At 34.3% G+C, this 20,705-nt stretch overlaps 1 protein-coding gene across 1 annotated transcript in view; it reads right to left on the reverse strand.

The window, feature by feature from the left end:
- CCSER1 (coiled-coil serine rich protein 1) overlaps window positions 1–20,705 on the reverse strand; it is a 1,268,926-nt gene that overhangs the window by 398,396 nt on the left and 849,825 nt on the right. Inside the window, exon 10 of the mRNA XM_082837990.1 lies at window positions 9,447–9,491. Within this exon, the coding sequence (XP_082694116.1) occupies window positions 9,447–9,491 (45 nt within the window). The remainder of the gene's footprint in view (window positions 1–9,446; window positions 9,492–20,705) is intronic.

Here is a 20,705-nt window from a genome sequence, read left to right on the forward strand (position 1 = left end):
GGGATATTAGAATTTCAGATAAATTATTTACATGTGTTATTTTATTCTTCTATTTACTGTTTATATGTGTTGTTGGGAATTTAAACGTAACTAAATTTTTTTTTTCTTTTTTTTTTTGCGGTACGCAGGCCTCTCACTGTTGTGGCCTCTACCATTGCGGAGCACAGGCTCTGGATGCGCAGGCTCAGCGGCCATGGCTCACGGGCCCAGCTGCTCCACGGCATGTGGGATCTTCCCGGACCGGGGCACGAACCCGTGTCCCCTGCATCGGCAGGCGGACTCTCAACCACTGTGCCACCAGGGAAGCCCCGTAACTAAATTTTAATGTTATTGAAGAGACAAGACACTCCTGAGTAAATAGGTAAAGGGCAAAGAGAAAGCTTCTATTTTGAGGGAAATGATTTGTACAGTTGTGTTACTTTTAGAGTTTTTAATAGACTAAATTGTGTTCCCCCAAATTCAGATGTTGATGTCCTAACCCCCAATACCTCAGAATGTGATGGTATTTGGAGATAGGGCCTTTAAAGAGATAATTAAGGTAAAATGAGGCCACTAGGGTGGGCCCCAAACACACTGACTGGTGTCCTTATAAGAGGAAATCTGGGCACACAAAGACACACTGGGGATATGAACACCCAAAGAATAGACCATGTGAGGACACAACGAGAAGGCAGCTATTTGAAAACCAGCCAAAGCGAAAAGCTTCAGAAGAAACCAAACCTATGGACATGTTGATCTTGGCTTCTAGACCCAGAACTGTGAGAAAATAAATTTCTATTGTTAAAGCTACCCAGTCTATGGTACTTTGTAATGACAGCCTTAGCAAACTAATATAGTATGCAATAGCAACTTTACTTATAGCTATTATTTTGAACATAACTGTTGTGTGAGTCTGAAATTCTCTAATCCTAACATTTTTAATATAATTGAAACAATTGTTTATATAATAATTCAACAGTATAATATTTATAATAATAAATACAATATTTTTCCACCTACTGGTAATCTTATTTAAGTTTTAGATTACATATTAGGTAACAGTGTGGTGAGCACTGACAAGGGACTGCGGGGTCCTGTGATATAACTGGAGGACAGCAATGGAACTAGTCGGGAGTGTTGCTATTCCACTGGGCTGACTGAGCATCGATGTCCCAAAAACTGTCTCAAAGTGGATGTGAGGACGGGAAGTAAACAGAAAATAGACATATGTCAAATAACTGTCCTCAGCTGGACGGATGATGGACGAATGGAAGGAGATTTGGGGATCTATTTCTAAGCAGAGAATAGGAGGGCAGGAAAGTTCTTCAGAGAAGAGAAGTAGTTAGTTCCCATTGTACGTTTACAGGATTTTAATAGGTTTGTCAGCAAAGCCAATAATTGAATATTTACATGGGGATTATTTGTTCTATATGAAAACATAAATCTAAACAGAAAAGAAATTCTCTTGCTAAGTAATGGATAAGTATCAAAATAATAAAAATGTTTATCTTCTGTATATTTTTGAGGTGGCTATTGGCTTTTATTTGTAATTAAGAAAGGAATCATAAGAGATCTTCTCATTTATGTATGAATAAATACTTCTCTGATGAAAACGGGCTGAATCAATTCAACCATATGGAGTAGTATTTTCCTTTTATATTAATTGACATAGGTAAAGGGCAAAAAATAACTGCATCATAGGTTGTATACACAAATAAAAACAACAATGCCAAAAAAGATCCCTATGAGTTTAACACTACACTTTCAAATAAAAATATAAGGCAGAGAAATAAAAATCATAATTTGTTTTTGCCTTTTCAGCTGAAAACATCTCCAGGGTTTAACTGATTCTAAAAATAATATGTGTGCCTTATAAGAATGGGTATCTAAATGTTTATTGATTAGAAAGTCAAAATCTTTCTACAGTAACCCTTCTCAGTCCTCATCTCTTTGTAAAATCCACTTTAAAATTACAAATTCTTAATTATATACAAAGATTTTTGAAAAAAGACTCATAAATGAGGAAAATACATTGCGTTTCAGAACTCTGAGGTCAGAATCTCCATTCATTTCACTTGTTGTGCACATCAATGTAAAGCTAGAGTTTCATAAACTCTGCCTAACCTACCTAATCTCTACCTATTACCTAACATTACAAGACTTGCTTTTAAATCATCCTGCCTGTAACTTAACACTCTCTAAATATCCTCCCCTAAACTCTCCATTTTAGAGACCTACTAAAATTTTGTCAATGTAGTGTTCTTTTTTTATTGCAGTAGTTCTAACAAACTCAGTTTTGCTTGATGAAAAGTTTTTCTCTTTGCGATCATTTGTCAGACAAAGAGTCAAAAATTGTGGAGATACAAGGGAGGTCCCAGCGAAACCCCTGTGCAATCTCACTTAAGCTCCTCTACTTGAAATATGTTCCTCTGAGGCCGCTGAAGTCTCCATTCAGGAGTCTCTCGGAGAGCAACAGTGAGATACACCCTGCACTGGGTCTGAACTTTAAGTTCTTTTTGTCAACCTCCCAAATACAGAGTTTCTGCCTCCTAGGAATGAGAATGATTTTAGTAATCCTTTGATAATCTAATCAACTTTGAAAATTCTTATTCTAGATGAAAATACTTGATCTGTAACTTACAATGTGACTGTCTGTTTTCATGACTTTCCATTGTGAGTCAGTAAGAAGAGCTCTAACTCCAGGAACCCATGAGGTTGGACTGCTTGGAATTAGGTTTTGTTAGACTGATTTCCTTTAGACAAACTTTACCTGAGTATTCTTTCAAAACCTTGTGAGGCTTTTCCTCAGTCTTACCTTTGTTGACTCCAATTAGTTTCATTCTGCTCAGAGTTAGAGAGTTGAATTCCCTCATCAAGTCTTAGGCCAAGTTCTTAAGATAGGAGGTTGCTGAAGCAAAGTTTTCATGTGGTCTTTTCAAGTTATTTGGCCCTCTAGGTCGAACTCCTGATTGCTTTATGTTTTAACTCATGTTCCTATATCTCTAACTGATATAATTCCATCGAGTACAATGTGAAATTGCAGAGTCCATTTTGGGGACCATGATTGCTAGACTGATGCTTGATGGAATTCACTAGGGTTCAACTTATTGTTTAAACCTGTTGTAAATACTCTTTTGTGTGGCTCTGTGTGTGTGTGTGTGTAATAGGTTTCCTATATCTAAGGCTTCTTTTGTCCTTCCACAGTGATGGTTTCATGTCTGTCCAATGCTGGCTCCTTGTCACTTCTCTCCTTTCCTCCCTCTTTTCTGCCCTGCTTCTCTTAGGAAAAATTGTTCTGTCACTATGTACATACTCTAAGAATCTGTAATCTAGATAATCAGTCAAACATTTCCAAAAGAAATATTTAAAAAATTGAAAAGTGTGCACTTCTTACGGATTTTGATTTTCTTATTTGAAATACTACTAAGAATGTGTTCTTTCTTACTGATGAAGAGCTGATAAGCTTAGTTTTGCTTAACCAACAGGTTTCTTTTGGATAGTTCCTTGGAATTTCAATGGTATACAAGCACAGAAGAGATCTTCAAAATCCAATCTGAAGATCACCAGAAAATACAGGATGTGAAAAATAGCTTATAAAACCTGTAGTGCTTAGACACTGCTCTCTGTAAACAATGCTGTAAGTGAAAGGTAAATAAAATTTTCCCTTATCTGTAATATGAACTATGGAATTAAGAATTTTTGAGATTCAATGACAGATTCCAAGTATATTTTGTTTGTTGTCCTATCAGGAATTTGTCATCTGAGAACCAATTTAGAATGTAAAATCTAAGACTAGGCTTCAGATATCACTGATTATAGGACAGTCCATGTAAACAGTAAAACCTCCCAACAACATGACACTCAAATTGTCTCTGACAGAAGGAAAGATGAAAGGAAGAGCAAATGGTATGGAAAATAATAATAGTAATAAAAATTGTTGTCATTTATTGCGTGCTTCCTATGTGTCAGGCACTGTTCAAAGAGCTTTACACTTATTAATTCATTTTATCCTTTAAGAACATTTTTTGAAACAGGAATAATTATTATGGCCTTGTAAATTGTAATTCTTTCAATTAAATATTGGCTCATAAGCACAAAGATTTTTTCAGTTCCTTTACTGCCTGTCAATTCCGAGAAAGGAAAAAAAAATAAGGATATTTTATTTTTTACTGAGTCCTTAAAAGGTCTCTTGATCTCAGAATCCAATTGTAAACCAGATACATCTTAGTGGCAAATTATAGCCACTGAACCACTGAATAATTCTAGTTATAAAAGAAGAGTTATTTTTGCCTCAGCTTTTATATCTCAAAGAAGAATATAATATTAGCCAATATATATTTCTCCCCCAAATTGTGTCATCACGGAGGTTATAAAAGAATCTCTTATTCCACAAAACTCTACATCAACCAAGAATGGGATAGCTAAATTTGAATGGAAGTGGAAACAGTCAGTCTATTCTGAATGCTAAACAATAAAGACTTCATGCAAATGGAAGTAAATTTGCAGAAAAATTACTAAAGATAACTGGTAATCATGATTTGTTTCTCGGTGAAGATTTTCACCAAGCTATAAAAGAAATATTGTTATTTTCTATAATTTCAAATTATGTAAAACATTAGATTTTAAGAGAACAATGGCACTTCAACACTTTTGCTAACTCATTTTCAAGAACAACACACCTTCTTCGATTTTAGTTCTATTCTTAAAACTCACATATTTTTCTTCTTTACTCTCTTTAGAAAACAATTCTCTCCAGTGCTCTGCTGGATGTGGGAGAAATAGTAGCAAGTTTTCTTAACTTAAGCAATAACTTAGATCCAAAATAATCTGCCTAGTAATTCTAATTAATTTAAAAACGGAAAGAGAAAACAATGGTGATTTTTAATTTTGTTCCACTTGTAATAATGCCTGTGCTACTATTCCAGGTAGAGACAAATTATTTTGAAATACAGAATATCATTGATCACATTCTTTGAGTTTTCTCCCTTTTGGTGCTCAAATTTTAAAATGACTTTCAACTTCAAGTAGGAACATGTAATCTGTCAAGGGATAAACAATGCAAAGTCTATCCAGCTGTACTAGCAAAGGCATAAAATCCACTGTTTATCTGAATAAAATAATCACTTTCTTTAGGAATATTATATGCTCAAGTGATACTTTACATAAACAGCAAGTCACCAATTATTATTTTAAATGATTCATACATTTAAATATAAAGTCAGCTTGGGGAAATAGCATTGAGCTAAACATTTTATTTTCAATCTACCTTTTTCAAATATCTCTGATTAATTATGTTTCTTTAAGTATCAGAAATTCATATCATCTGTAATTTCCCATTTATGTTTTTTGGCAAAGTGAGGATACTGTAGTCCAACAGAGAAAGTTAGTGAAGCATTCTGATGACTACAAAGTAGGCAGATTGTAAGGCATGCCCATGATTTTCTTGAGAATTACACATTCAAAAATCAGTTATTTTAATGGTCTGAAACGTCCACTTCTTCCTATGTGTCTATCAGAATCTATTTATTTATCCTTGCAATCCCCCAGGTAAAATTAGAATTTTTAGAAATATCATCGGCACAAACACAATTAAGTGAAAAATTTCCACACTAAAACAGGGGATTTTTCTCGTAAAGGGAGGAATACATCTCTAACGTTTTGGGGGCACATTTCTAAAGAATGCTTCTAGAAATCATCAGAAATGTTTATTTTCTCTCAGATGTTTAAGGAGCATTTTCAATATCTGTCTTGCAAGAATACAAAACTGTTTATTTAAAATGTTCAAGTGTACCGATATTAATCTTTCTTCAGAATTCCAGCTGAAGAATGGTAACATAATCTCTACTTACTTTGTTCATCACTTTGAGGAGATCTGATCTCTGCCAATTATGTAAAAGTGATTCCTGATCATTACACACTTGCACTTTATTTCCATTGCATCAGTGGTTCTGGAATCTCTGTTAACTTCCAACAATACCCATAACCCAAAAGCTCCAATAACCACTGTCTCTCACCTTAGCTTGCCATATTAAGTGTAATTTCTGAAATTAAATGCTTGATCCTGACTTAGATATCTAACCATAATAGTTTTCTTTATCCATGATATAAAGTCCCACATCATGTGCATTTAGACTTGTGATATAAAATATCCAGAATATGGATGGTCGAGTATTTTTGAGCTAAGGTGAAAATAAAGACAACTTGCCATTCAAAATCCGTGTGTACAAACACATGCATACGTACATGCACAGGCACACATGCACACACAGATGAATCTTTAATAAGTTAACAAAAACCGTACTTTGGAAAATATAATACTATTTAAAATAACAAAGTTATACAATCTTTTAAGAAAACTGATAGTAACCTGATTTTATCCACATTTAACAGTAAAAGCACTGTATTTAGGAGAACAGAAATTCCTTAAAAGAAATATGATTTGTCTATGTGTCATATCCAGTGAAATTTCATTGAGGTTTTTCTATGAGTTATAAGATCCCACTAGAGGCAGGAAGTTCACTTACAATCAGAAAGGAATATCAGTTATATAATCACATTTCACACAGCATTCCACTAATCTCCCTTTTTAAACAACCTTGTTATTATCTATTATGATCAGCCCCCTCAATTTACATGCATGGTAAATATACCAAAAATATATAAATATACGATAAAAATAAAGAATAAATATACCAAAAAATTAATGTAACTGAAGTTTTTTATACAATTAATACCTATTTTCAAATATTTCACAACAATACAAGCAATTTAGGTGCTGTTCATCTCTATTTCCTTCCGGAAGGTAATTTATATCTTAATCACTTCTTCTTAATTTATGTTTTATATGGCATGTAGTGCTCAAATCTGGCCTTCCTGTCTAGCAATGAGCCTTTTAATAATATTTACCACTTAGCTAAATAGTATATTAATGCCTGCTTCGATTTTCCATGCATATTCTAACTGTTGTCATGATCTCAAATGGTAAATAGACATTTTAATTGATGCTTCTTAAGCCTTCTTATAAATATTTGGTAAGAGGCCCTAGTGTCACATCCGTCAACACCTACTGGGAACATCTGTCATTTGAACTAAGACAAATTAATTCATTTTAAGAGTAATCATTGTCATTCAGTCTTCATCAATCACAATATCATTAGAATGAAAAATTCTAAGAGGATGCTTTGAGTAAGAGTTTTCCAAATCCACACACTTCAATTTAACATAATCAGAAGTATATTATACATCTTTGTAACACATGCATGTAACAGAACACAGCAAATAGGAATCAGAAAGATACCTGTCACAATTCATAAGCAAGAGAGATCAGATCAGGAAGCTCTTAAGAAGGAATTACACTCTCATTTACAGATCACTTACCACTGAGACTTGACAGAAGTGTCCACAACATAGTTCACCTAATTGTCTGATACTTCTCTGAAGTTTCTTACCACAGAATGTATTAGACTTTACAATCATGGGGAAAACTAAAGTGAGTGTTAGGCTGGATAGAAATATGCCCATGTAACCCAGCTTCATTTCCAGACAGGAAATGAAGTGGTTGTTTTGAATTTTAATAGTTGACTTTTACTTTCTATTCCTGGATTGGGGGTCTCAAGTGAAGACACTACCAGGCTATCATTAACTGGATGATCTTACCTCCTTCTCAATTATTCCACTAACCTCAGGGAGGAGGCCCAAATCAAGGTTGTCCCCTCTATACAGATGTATATGTTAAATTGTAGGTCATTAAAATTTTGACCTTCACACAAACCATAAAATACTTTCAAGAAAATTTTTTTTAATTTAATATACATTATTGACATGTTCCTTACCCACAAGTGCATTTGTAATAAAAATAAAATAAGAGGAAATGAAAAACTAAGCAATAAAATTTAACAGCAACTCTTTTCAATAAAGGTCAGTCATTAGGCTTTTAAAAATAACATGAAAATCTACAAAATCTTAATCTAAAAAATGACTTTTGCTACCATTTAGCAACATCATCACATGGGTACATGGACTTAAGTTTCCCCTCTTTAGACACAGTTGCTCTTGGACTAGGATACAGTGGTGAGAAGCTGAGTAATACAACCCAAATTGAATGTCCTCAAAGGCACTGAATCAGCAGAAATAAATTGTGGCAGTCCTGCTTGGGTGTGAACTTTCACTTAGAAGGTGATGAGTTAAGTCTCTAAGTAGATCCATTTTAGTCCCATCTGAGAGAAAGTATTTGCCCTCACAAAACCTGTAAATGGCTCTGAGGTCTTCCTTACACAGTACATAATTTTTCCCACTCTGCCTTTACTGATGACCACGTCCTTTTTACCTTGCTCTCCTACATCATGAAAAATCTCAAATATAGATAAATCTATCTATATTTCACGTTCTCCAGCTCTTTTGCCAGTGTGAGCCTACTGTTATGCATCCTTCAAAAAGAATAGATTCTTCTGGATGGAAAATAGCAAATAAGCAGAAAGACCCTAAATGACAGGTTTACAAGGAACTAAAATGTCAAATACTAAAAACACTCAACTGAAAATTAAAAGAGCAAGGAAAGAAGGGGCAAACACCATGTATTAAATACAGAAGAAAAATGTTTCTACAGAAAGAGAAGCCACAGATAGGGAGGAGGGTTACATTTATTTTCTCATTTTATAAGACAAAGTATCTTCACTTTTGCCCCCAAATTATATAAATCTCACCAAAAATAAAATTACCTTTTGGGCAACAAGAAAATATTGATTTACTGAATTAAATATCCCACCATCCCCCTACACCCAACAACCTGAGTCACAAAGTAAAATAGAGCATTTACACATTTAGCCTGGAAAGAATTTTAATCAAGGTGAAGTTAAGCCTATACATTAGAATTAGAAAATAATATGCATCACATAAACGATATGGTATTATGTTTGGTACTATTAAAAGTTTCCCTTCCTTATAAAGCATCTGGGATAATAATTAAAGGAAGTTTTAGAATCAGTAGTCTTACCAGGGCAACTTCATACCATCTAAAATTGCACACACGCCTAGTAGCATTTGCCAATTTTCTTGGATAGGAGAGTGAAGAATCCCAGATGACATAAAATGTTTCTGTTGCTAGAATTATGCTAATTTCTCAATCAATCATTTTAAATATTGCATGTAACGTTTGCTTAAAAAAGTTTTTTCTGCCCTGTCTAGAGGGCCCTACTGCTATAAAAATCTATTTTAACAGAAACAACACTTGCCTAACCAGAGACCTGGTACTTTCTTCAGTTTCAGAGGAGCAGCACAAATAATACATTTACATAAATATGTATAAAATGTGGTTTGGCCAGAGTAAATGAGATGTATGTTATCATAAATCCTCTCAACACATCCCCGTTGTCATTAACATCCTCAGCATCAGTCAACATCAACAAAATCACCGCAACACTGTAACCATTTTCTCTTCTTCCCCCTCCCTCTCCCTTAGACTTTCTTACCTCTCTCCCTCCTTGTACTGACTCTGGTCTTTTCAGGTTCAAACCCTGAAAGAAAAAAAAAAAAAAGAAAAAAAGGATATATATATATATATATATATATATATATATATATATATATATCAAAATAGATTATGGATGGCAAAGAAGAAGTAACTAATAATTAGTGCTAGTGCAAAGATTTTTCACATGAAAAAGAATTCATTTAACGAAGAAGATCTGAATGTACATGAATATCTCACACATATGACAATATCTATATCTGAGTAAGTCTCCAAAGGTGGTACCAATGCACTTCTTGCTAAATCCCAGGACCATAAGTAAAAATAATTGCAGCATTGGTGATTACGTAGGAAATATTCAGGATTTTTTCTCGTGAAAAGGACTTTCTTCATCTTCTATTATCATAACTGCTTTCTACACTAAAAGGAGAGCGATTCACCTTAAGTCCCCAGTAAACACTATGCATAATTAAATGGTAAAAGAGTTCATCTTTTTCTTAGCAGGCCTATTGCAAAATATGCTTGTGGCACAGGAGTCTGTCTGCCCATCTATCTATCTTCCCTGGAAATACTGCTATTGAGAAAGCAAAATAATGGGAAAAAAATTTTGCCCCCCTCTAAACATGATAAAAGTTTCAATTCCTGTTATTTTCCATACTGTAGTAGTTTTATATGTGGAAGGAACTATATGAAAATTGCAATAAAATGTGATCTCACAGTACCCAATTCTTCCTTTTTACCTTCCTTCATTTTTGTTACCTTTTATTCTCTTTCCCTCTATCTCTTATCATGTTCTTTAATTACTTTACAATACATATTTGTTGTATATGTACCGTGGGCCAGACACCATACTAGATATTGGGGATATAAGTAATAAATAGTCCTCAAAGTTTAGGAGATCATTGACTAGACACACAAAAGTGAAGGTAAAACTTCAGGAGAATGATGTCAGGTATACAAAATTTTCTCTGAGCCTAAGATGAAAGAGGCTCATTCAGCCTTTGAATGGGCAAACACACAAAGGACCACAGAGGAGGATCACATCTAAACAGTGGTAAAGGCTGAAGAGGAAATGCAGAAGATGAACAACATGCAGCAGTCTGAACACCTGACTACTCAATGTATGGTGACTGGACTTGTAGCATACCATCACCTGGGAACTCACTTCTAATGCTGACTCCACCCAAGACCAGCTGAGCAAGAATATGTATTTTAACAAAATTTCCAGGTGATGAACATGCACGTCAGAGTTTGAGAAGCACTGCACTAAGAGGTCTAGGAAAGGCAAGTGGTTTAGTTGGCATATACTGTGAGTTGTGCAAAAAGGAGCAGTGGGGAAATGAGGTCCAAGAGTTGACCAAATTGTGAAGTCTTTCAACAGTAGGAGTTTCGGGCTTCCCTGGTGGCGCAGTGGTTGAGCGTCCACCTGCCGATGCAGGGGACGCGAGTTCGTGCCCTGGTCCAGGAGGATCCCACATGCCGCAGAGCGGCTGGGCCCGTGAGCCATGGCAGCTAAGCCTGCGCGTCCGGAACCTGTACTCCGCAATGGGAGAGGCCACAACAGTGAGAGGCCCGCGTACCGAGAAAAAAAAAAAAAGTAGGAGTTTCGACTGTTCTTTAAGCAAATGCTTACTTCGATAGCAGTCTTTGAAAACGGGGGCGTATAACATATCAAGGACAGACATATATGAGAATTTACATATTCTCATAATTTAGTCTTAAACCTACATCTTATTTTCTATTTTTCCTAGAAACACTATCAGAAGAAAAATGGAAAGAATACAAATAAATATTGGGATTTATCTTTATCATAATTTTTTTATCTGCCTCTAAATTACGTGGCAGAGATTTAGAAACCTTAACAATTTTTCACATTATTATGAATAATTTTGACTTAAGTTAAAGTACTTTTCTATTTCTGATGAAAATCTAAATAGCACATAACCTTAAGTATATACTCTACATTATCTTGATACATCGGGTAAGAAATTGACCTGTAAGACATATATACTAGACTTTATTGTATTTCTAGCTTTATATTTTGGAATTTAAGAAAAGATTGTAACTGGTTTTTGTTGTCACATTAAGCTGCAGATTTAGAGTGTAATATAAGGAAAATATTCATAAGATAAAGTTTTTTTCATTTGGTGACAGCATTTATGCTTAAAAAGGCAAAAGATTATTAAGATCTGAAGAGAAACCAGAGTGTTAATGCTTAAAAGGTTTTCAAGTGGTTTTTAAATTTTTACCTCCTATATAAAACATTTCTTGAATTGTTTAGATGGAAACATATGAACAAAAATATTAACTGAGTCCACTTTGTTTTTTTTTTAAATTTTTATTTCATATTGGAGTGTAGTTGATTAACAATGTTGCGTTAGTTTTGGGTGTACAGCAAAAGTGATTCAGTTATTCATATGCATATATCCGTTCTTTTTAAAATTTTTTTCCCATTTAGGTTATTACAGAATATTGAGCAGAGTTCCCTGGGCTATACCGTAGGTCCTTGTTGGTTGTCTATTTTAAATATAGCAGGGTGTACATGTCGATCCCAAACTCCCAGTCTATCCCTCCCTGCCACTGTCTCCCCCTGGCAACAATACGTTCAGTCCACTTTGCTTTAAAAAATAGACTATTACTCTACTGGCTCTAGAAAAGTCTCTAGAATCAACCTGGCAAACAGTTATTCTTGTAAATAAATGGCAGCCTGATTTCTGAGTTTAGAAAATTATCTACATTTACAGGATACATCTTGAAGAGCCTAAATTTCACATGAAATAAGATATAAAACAAAATCTTAGAACATTTCTTAAACCTGGCAGTGTAGGCTAAAAAATTCTACAGTGGCATTCATGCTCATAACTTTTAGGATTTGGGAAACTGTAATGATGTGCTTCCGAATTTAGACAGATGTGGGCTTAAATCTTCAGTTTGTAACCTTCTTTTGTGTTCTCTCTAACAAATTACATAACATTTCTCAACCTCATCATTTTTTTAGTTGAAAACTAATAATAAATATAGTAACTATATCATGTGGTTGCTATGAAGATTAAATTAGATAATATGTGTATAGCACTTAGCAAAGGGTCAGACACAGCATATCCCCAAATAGTAATTGTTATCGCCTCTTCGTATTCTAATTTTTATTATCATTACTATACTTATATAGCACACCTAAATATAAATTTGAGCAAATATCCTGATATTGTGCCTTTCATTTGAAGGATGCAAACTGTCATGCTTTGCTTTAACTCCTTGACATATTTATACTTGTAATGGTGTTTTGAACTTCTTGTCTGTTAATTCTATCATCTGTCATTTCCAGGTCTGTTTTTATTGACTGAATTATTTCCTGGTTACGAGTCACATTTTCCTATGTTTTCTTATGTCCAGTAATGTTTTCATTCATTGCCAGATATTGTGATTTTTATTCTGTGTAGTGCTAGATTTTGTTTATTCCCTTAGAAGGAGTTAGGATTGTTTCTGGCAGATGGTTAAGTTACTTATGGGTCAGACTAACCCCTCTGAGGCTTGCTTTAAAAACATTTTTAGGATGAGACTGAAGTAGTCTTTCGAGTTATCTCTATTACTAAAGCTTGACCCTTTTGTGCTCTCTACTGAACATTCCAAGTATTCAATGAGGGTTCACTACTCTGGCTGATGGGAATTCAAAAGACTCCCAGACCTGTGAAAGCTCTGGGAATTCTACTTAAAGTTCTCTTGTAATTATTCTTTTCCAGCACTTATTCTTTGCCTAGCCTTATCAAATTTCACTCTCCATATGTGAAGACTGTTATTGAAATAAAATTCTCAGAGTAACACCTATGCAGATTTCTAGAGTTCTTCTCTGTATGTTTCCCTCCTTTCTGGTAATCAATCTTACAAACGAAGCTGCCTTGTTCTCTCCAAACTCAGATCTTTGTCTCCTCAACTACAAAATTTAAAGACCCTGTAGTTCTGACTGGGCTGTCCCTCCATGTACCATGGTCCAAAAACTGCCTCCAGGCAGAAATCTGGGTATTGCCAAGACTCTCTCTGTTTTCCTTTTCACAGGTATTATAGCGCTTCCCTGTCTGTTCTTTAATGTGTGAGAGTTGTTTTATATGTTTTGCCTAGTCTTCTAACTATTGAATATTACAGTAGGAGGGTAAGTCTTATAACTAGTATTCTTTCATGAATAGAAGCAGAACTCAAGGTAAATATTTTAAGCTTATTTTTTCAAAGGAGAAAGTTGAAGCTTACAAAATTTAAATTATGTGGTCTGAGTACCAGAGCTAGTGAGTACAAAAGCAAAATTTAAACCAATATATTAAGAGCCTAGATACCAAGTTCATTTATTCATTCCTTGGTCAAGTTTCTTTAAGTTCATACCAGTCAAAATCTTTAATGTCTTACATACTTATGAACACAAATTTATCATAACATGCAACTCATGCCTGAGTCATGATGATTCTTCAAGGCAACACAGTGATTAAGAGGAGAACTTTAAGAAGAAACATACCTATGTGGATGGAATAGGAGCTAGACAGTCAGCATGCCAGCATAGATATGATATACTTTATAAACTTGGTCATAATTTAGGAACCAAATTATTGAAACACCAATCTTGAGGTTGAAGAACTGAGTCAGAGAATCTGACGGCAAGAATTTGGGACACATATGGGCAGAGGATAATGAGCTAAGAGGATTTCCATATGCTAAAAGGGCTTCAGGCAAGAAGGTGTTTCAATGGAGAAGTCAAATGGTCTACTGTATAATAGGATTCACTAAGAATTCTTGAGGTATAAAGCCCTAACCAATGGCAGGAATTAGTACAAATCCTAGAGTAACATTAAACCTTCAAGTTGAAAGTTCAGGTGGCTTGAGTGTGGAAAGCAGTTAAGGGTGAAATATCAACTTAACTTCCAGCTTCTGCTAGGAAAACTACAGCAATCTTGAGTTTTACTGTCTCTTATTGATAGTAAATCGGTCAATTTACTTGGAAAGATCAAATCGTATTACCATCCTAATTAAACAAGCAATAACATTTATGACAGAAATTTTTCAAAAGAAATATTAATCTCAAGGAAACAAAGCCCCTTTTCAGCCCCTTACACATATACTACACAATTTTCTCATTTTAAAATTAAAAAGTACTTGGAATTTTCCAATTTTGTGTAACCTCCACTAAAGCATATATTGAAATAATTCAGAAAGAAATGAATGTTTAATTCTATTCACCGAGACAATCTGACTCTTAGAAAGACTTGAAGTAGACAAGGAACAGTAAAATTACTTACATCCATATAGATACATCTGTACACTGGTTGACTCTTAAAATTAATACAAGATTTATAAAATTTTAATTGGTATAAAAACCCACTTCATTACTCTTAAACACAAATGCAATATTTATTCATCATATTTTCAGAAAATCATATCTGAAAGTACCCAAGGAATACAGTTAAGGAAAATGTATTTCCCTTGTTACACATATATTGTCACTATAGAGTATAAACTCTTTGTGTTGATCAAAATTAAGCCCATGAAACCTAACCAAAATGTTATAAATTGTAGGAAGAAAAAATTACCCCAAAGCAAATATTCTGCAATGTGCTAAATTAAGATAGTTTAGTATGCCTTAAAGGGAAAAATCTATTAACTGAATAAAATTTAATTTTCTACCAAAATCTCTCTTGCAGAACAGGATTCAGACACCTGTGTGAACACCCCCAGTAACTATGCTAGGGTATGAGGTCATCTCTGTCTAAAGTATACATAGGGGGGAGATCTCCTTTGTAATGATTACAAATTCTTCCCAAATTGCTATCATGTCATAAAGATTTTCCCTGCTTCCCTATAAACAAAAAGTGAGAAATACAGTATCCAGTACCCCTAGATTTGGTTGCTTTATTTTCCCAATATGGACCACTATAGAATGAACAGATAGAATAGATATTTCATTTCTAGCATTCTGGAGATTTCATTGTGATAATTTTCTTAACTGTAGAAGGTAGTTATGATTTAACTGGAAGAAAACAAAATTAATTTTTAAAAGACCTCAAATAACTGTATGGCTTTTACATTTAGCCTCAGCTTTGGAGATACAAGAAAGAACTAGAAGGAAGTTTAAATAACATGTAGTTCAATCTCTTCATTTGACAGATGAGGGGGCTCACAGCAGGGAACTTAACTTACAAGTGGCAGACTTGGGGCTTGAACTCTAGTCATTGGGTCCCAAATCAAGGACTAATTATTACCAGTTATAAAAATAACTAGTATTTCGGGGGTGATCTCTGTGTGTCAAGCACTGCTCCAAGTGTCTTCCCTGCATTAATTCAATTCTTATGATAATTCATGTTATTGCAGCTCTGGTATATGGCCCCCAAAAGAATGGCAAGAATGTTGTTAAACACTTCTGGCCTTCCTGCTTCTTACCACTACATTTCTTCTTAAACAGTGGTATCATTTTGGGAAGAAAAGCACAGTCTTGGAAGATGAGAACAATGTTCAACTCTGGGTTTTGGTCTACCTATCAAGAAAATGATGTGGGAGTGGAAGGATATAGAGGGCTGTACTGGATGATCCCAGTACAGATTAGCTTTAAAATCTAATATCTGTGCTATGTTTTAATTTTTAAGACAGGCAATCTGGTTCTCTTACAGGTTCTTGCTATGCATTTTTGTATGTTGTATGGCTTCTTGGTGAGACTGATGAAACTATTCAAGAAGTTAAGAAATCCCAATGAGTTTGAAAACAGCCTGATAAACCTATTGTCAACCTTGTTCGGTTCCTAAATCCTGGTTTTCTTAATTTGGATATCTACTTTTTCATCTATCCGCTTGCTGCACAGACTTTAAATTCAGTGTCAAGTTTCAGTTATATTGCTGATAAAAAAATCTTTAGTTGTATATGTGGATTTCTAACCTTAGCTGTATCTAGGATTGATTTTGTAAGCGATAGTATTGAGATGTGTGACTAGTTATAGGTTTACAGAATAGACTCATATACCCAGAAACTTTCCCAAGGCTGCTGAACCTACTTAAAAACTCCAAGAATTCACTCTTATGTATAATTTCCAGTCTTCCTTTAAAGTTAATGAACATAGTTTAAATATTCATTGTTGAATCTCATCTCTTTTTTAGCCATTATATTGGAAAAACTTTTTTTCTTATACTGAAATTATGTCACAGAGAGATTTGTATTCGCCTGTTTGAAAATTCTACAGTTCATCAGGATTTGAGCTAAAATCCATCCAAAGACAAAAACAAGAGCCAAATGTAAAAACTTATCCAACTCTGTTTTTCGTTTTGAAGTTAGTCATTCTAGTCATCTTTGATGCTCTATACCATAATATCTGTAATCCATTCACTGGAAACTTTGAATTGCTCTTCATTTCCCTTTTTAAAAACCAAGATATGTCATTGTTTTCAGGGACTCCACCATTCTTCTGACATTTTAAAAATGGAAAATCATCCCATATTTGTAAAATAATGTTGTAACTATATCACAGGATACTTTTAAATGTACACATATACATATTACAAAAATGGTATACATTTGTTGAATTTTTACTAGATGACAGGCATTATGCTGAGCACTTTACATGACTTATTTTTTAATTCCTCACAATTATGTTGCAGATATCACTACTAATTCCTATTTTGGGAATCGGGTCATTGAGGCAGAGAGGTTAATTAACTTGCCCAAAGAGACACAGCTAGAAGGAGGTGGAGTTAATCATTGAACCCAGAGTATCTGATTACAGAGCTCCTTTTGCAACCACTACACATAGTACCTTCAAAAAGTAACTATTACTTTATGTCTTGTGTGTATGAGATGAATATCTAATATGAATTAGATCAATGTGTTTAATAAATGAGTGAGTAATCCATTAGTTGAGTAAACCTAATCCCAGAATTATATTAAAGTTCACCTAAACCAAGTTGTTTTTACATATTGAAGAAGTAAATGCAAGATAAATTCTTGGTTTTGAATTCATTTAGGATTTGGAAATAACTGTGAGAAAAAAGTTAAAGTAAATGAGATTGGATTCCAGAGTTCCTAATTTCTTGGAAAGAAATGTAAAATTCAACTGAAATAGCTCCTGGGACAGACAAAGATTAAAAGAAAATTAATGTAACTATGTGGGCACAAATAACATTTCATAGAGTTTGTCTGTGATTATCATTGCTCTAGGCTATCTTAAATATTAAACAAGTATAGTACCTCTATACCTCCAGTTTTCTAGAAGTTCTCATCTTGGTATACTGCATAAGTTAAATTTCTTCTGCTCCAGGGACTTGGGTTCTCATTTTTTATGAGCTTATATACAATGAAATTTGCCCTGAAACTAGAATATTCCCAGTATTTCTGATGTTCATAGCTGGGTGGTCATTTGTGATGAAGGTGTCTTTTCATTTCCGATATGAGACTAATCAACAACATAGAATTTCTACTATGCTTTTAGGTAATATTATTTCTGACAACCTCCATCTTTTATTCTAATTCTTAAATAGAAAGTGAAAGACATAGTTTCAGAAAATAAGTAAACCCAAATATTGCCAATGAAAGGTGTACTGCTTTAGAATCCCCTAGTGGTGGTAAACATCAGGCCAACTGTGAATTTAAACAGATATGGACAGGATTAGCACCTAATGTGTGGGATGCGGCATCGTGAAATATTTGAAAATTTATCCCTTGATTAGGCTAAGCTAATTGAATCATTAATCTGTTTAGTAAGCTGTCTTTTATATTCTTACTACAGAACATAAAAAGAGAGAATGTACTAAAGTAGTTCAAGAGAGAGGACTAATAGACAAAATATGTTTATCTATCAATCTATCTGCCTATAACTTCTGATTCTACCTCTTTCTAAATCCAAATCCACCCCCATCACTCTTTTTTTTTTTTTTTTTTTTTTGTGGTACGCGGGCCTTTCACCGCTGTGGCCCCTCCCGTTGCGGAGCACAGGCTCTGGACGCGCAGGCTCAGCTGCCACGGCTCACGGGCGCAGCCGCTCCGCGGCATGTGGGATCTTCCCGGACCGAGGCATGAACCCGCGTCCCCTGCATCGGCAGGTGGACTCTCAACCACTGCGCCATCAGGGAAGCCCTCCCATCACTCTTTTACAGAATCTGGTGCTCTTGATAGTCCCTGTCCACGTCAAACATTCTTCTAACATAGACTTTTGGACCAGGTGCTCATCCCAGCGGGAACTCTCTCTAGATATCTGCATGTCCAAATCCCACAGTTTCTCAAGTTTTTGCTTACATCCTACCTTCTCAGTGAGGTATACTTTATCCCCCTATTTAATATTATAGTCTACTGCCTACTTCACTTCCAGGGACACTTACAATCTTTTAATATACTGTATACATTTATTATTATAGTATATTACCTATCTTCCCACATTAGCATTTAAGGGCTAAAAAGACAAGGTTCAGATCTTTGCTATGTTTTCTAAATTATCCCAATTGTTCAAACAGTGCCTGGAGCATGGTAAGTGCTTAGTAGGTATTTAAATGTTTGTTGAATAAGTGCAAATAGTGCATTAGGTTCCTGCTTCCATTTACATGGCAAGAATATATTTAAATAATTTTTTCCTCCACTATCAGATTTTGGGTGCAGAGAGTAATAACAGAGTTCAACTTATTTGTATCAGAATAAGATCTGAATGGAGATATTTTTAACTACTTCCTTTGATCCTTGTGTTACCAAATTTTTGCCTGGGCATATTTTGAGGCACTTTTAAAAAAAGTCGAGCAATAAATGTCCATCAACAGAGGAATAAAGAAGATGTGGTACATATATACAATGGAATATTATTCAGCCATAAAAAAGAACGAAATAATGCCATTTGCAGCAACATGGATGGACCTAGAGATTATTACACTAAATGAAGTCAGAGAAAGACAAATATTATATAATATCACTCATATGTGGAATCTAATTTTAAAAAATGATACAAATGAACTTATTTACAAAAAAGAAATAGACTCACAGATTTCAAAAACAAACCTATAGTTACCAAAGGGGAAATGTGGGGAGGAAGGATAAATTAGGAGCTTGGGATAACATACACACACTACTATACATAAAATAGATAACCAACAAGGACCTACTGTATAGCACAGGGAACTATACTCAATATTGTATAATAACCTATATGGGCAAAGTATCTGAAAGAATCTGAAAAGAATGAATATATATATTTGTATAACTGAATCAATTTGTTGTATACCTGAAACTAACACAAAATTGCAAATCAACTATACTCCAATGAAATAAAAAGTCAAGCGAGCAATGAGGAGTTAATTAGTAATAGGATATCCACTTGCATTTTTTGTCTTTCAAAAGCAACAAAATGAGTTAAGTGTTTCCTTATTAATTACTTGCCTTTTAAATATGTCTATTAATTTGAGTACTGTGGCTTTCATACATTTTAAGAGGAATAGGTTGTATCTTTTATTATTTGTTTGTTTTAGCTAAGCAAAGAAATGTTCTAGAAACACCTTAAGACTCTTAATTCCCAAGGTTTCTAGGTACAGGAACATTTGTGTGCATGTTTTGATTATATAGGGAAAATAATTATTTTAGCTATTAAAATAATTTGAAACCAAATCATCCATCATCCTTTTATTCTCTAGTAGTCATACAAAGGCTATTTCTTTACCACTGATGCAACTCATAAAAAGCTTTCTTCAACTCAATCTTTCAGGAGGAAACTCTCTCTTTCAGGAGAGTTTGAGATTTCAGGTAGAGTTATGTTTAAATGTTATATATTCTAAACTTGCCATCGTATTAATGAATAGTTTTTCTTATTCTTCTTTCCCTTTCACTCTCTTTAGCTATGCCATTTCTTAAAAGGAACCTTCTAAAAGAACTATCCCATCTCCCCTCCCCCCAAGTCTGGTGCTAACACATTTGTTCACCCACACTTACACACAAAGAGATCTGGGTAATGTCAGGCATTTTAGCAAAAGAAGTTTAAAGGACTCTTGAATACATTGGATTTGAGGGATTAAAAGGACCACCATCCTTATAATGAATACCATTAATTCATATAGTTAAAAGAATCTGCCCAAAGATACCTAATTAAATATTATGGGTACAGGTTTTCCACTTTACGTGCCACCCTTCCACAAGAATTATCTAAAGCACATAACTGATACATTTTCAAAGATAGCTCATTATCTTTCCCAAAGCTTTCTTTGAATCTTTATTGCTAATGATGTCTTGCAGATGACATTTAGAGTTGCTATTTATAACAACCAACAAA

The sequence above is a fragment of the Leucopleurus acutus genome, assembly GCF_964270905.1.
Source record: "Leucopleurus acutus genome assembly, chromosome: 4".
Taxonomy (NCBI): Eukaryota; Metazoa; Chordata; class Mammalia; order Artiodactyla; family Delphinidae; genus Leucopleurus; species Leucopleurus acutus.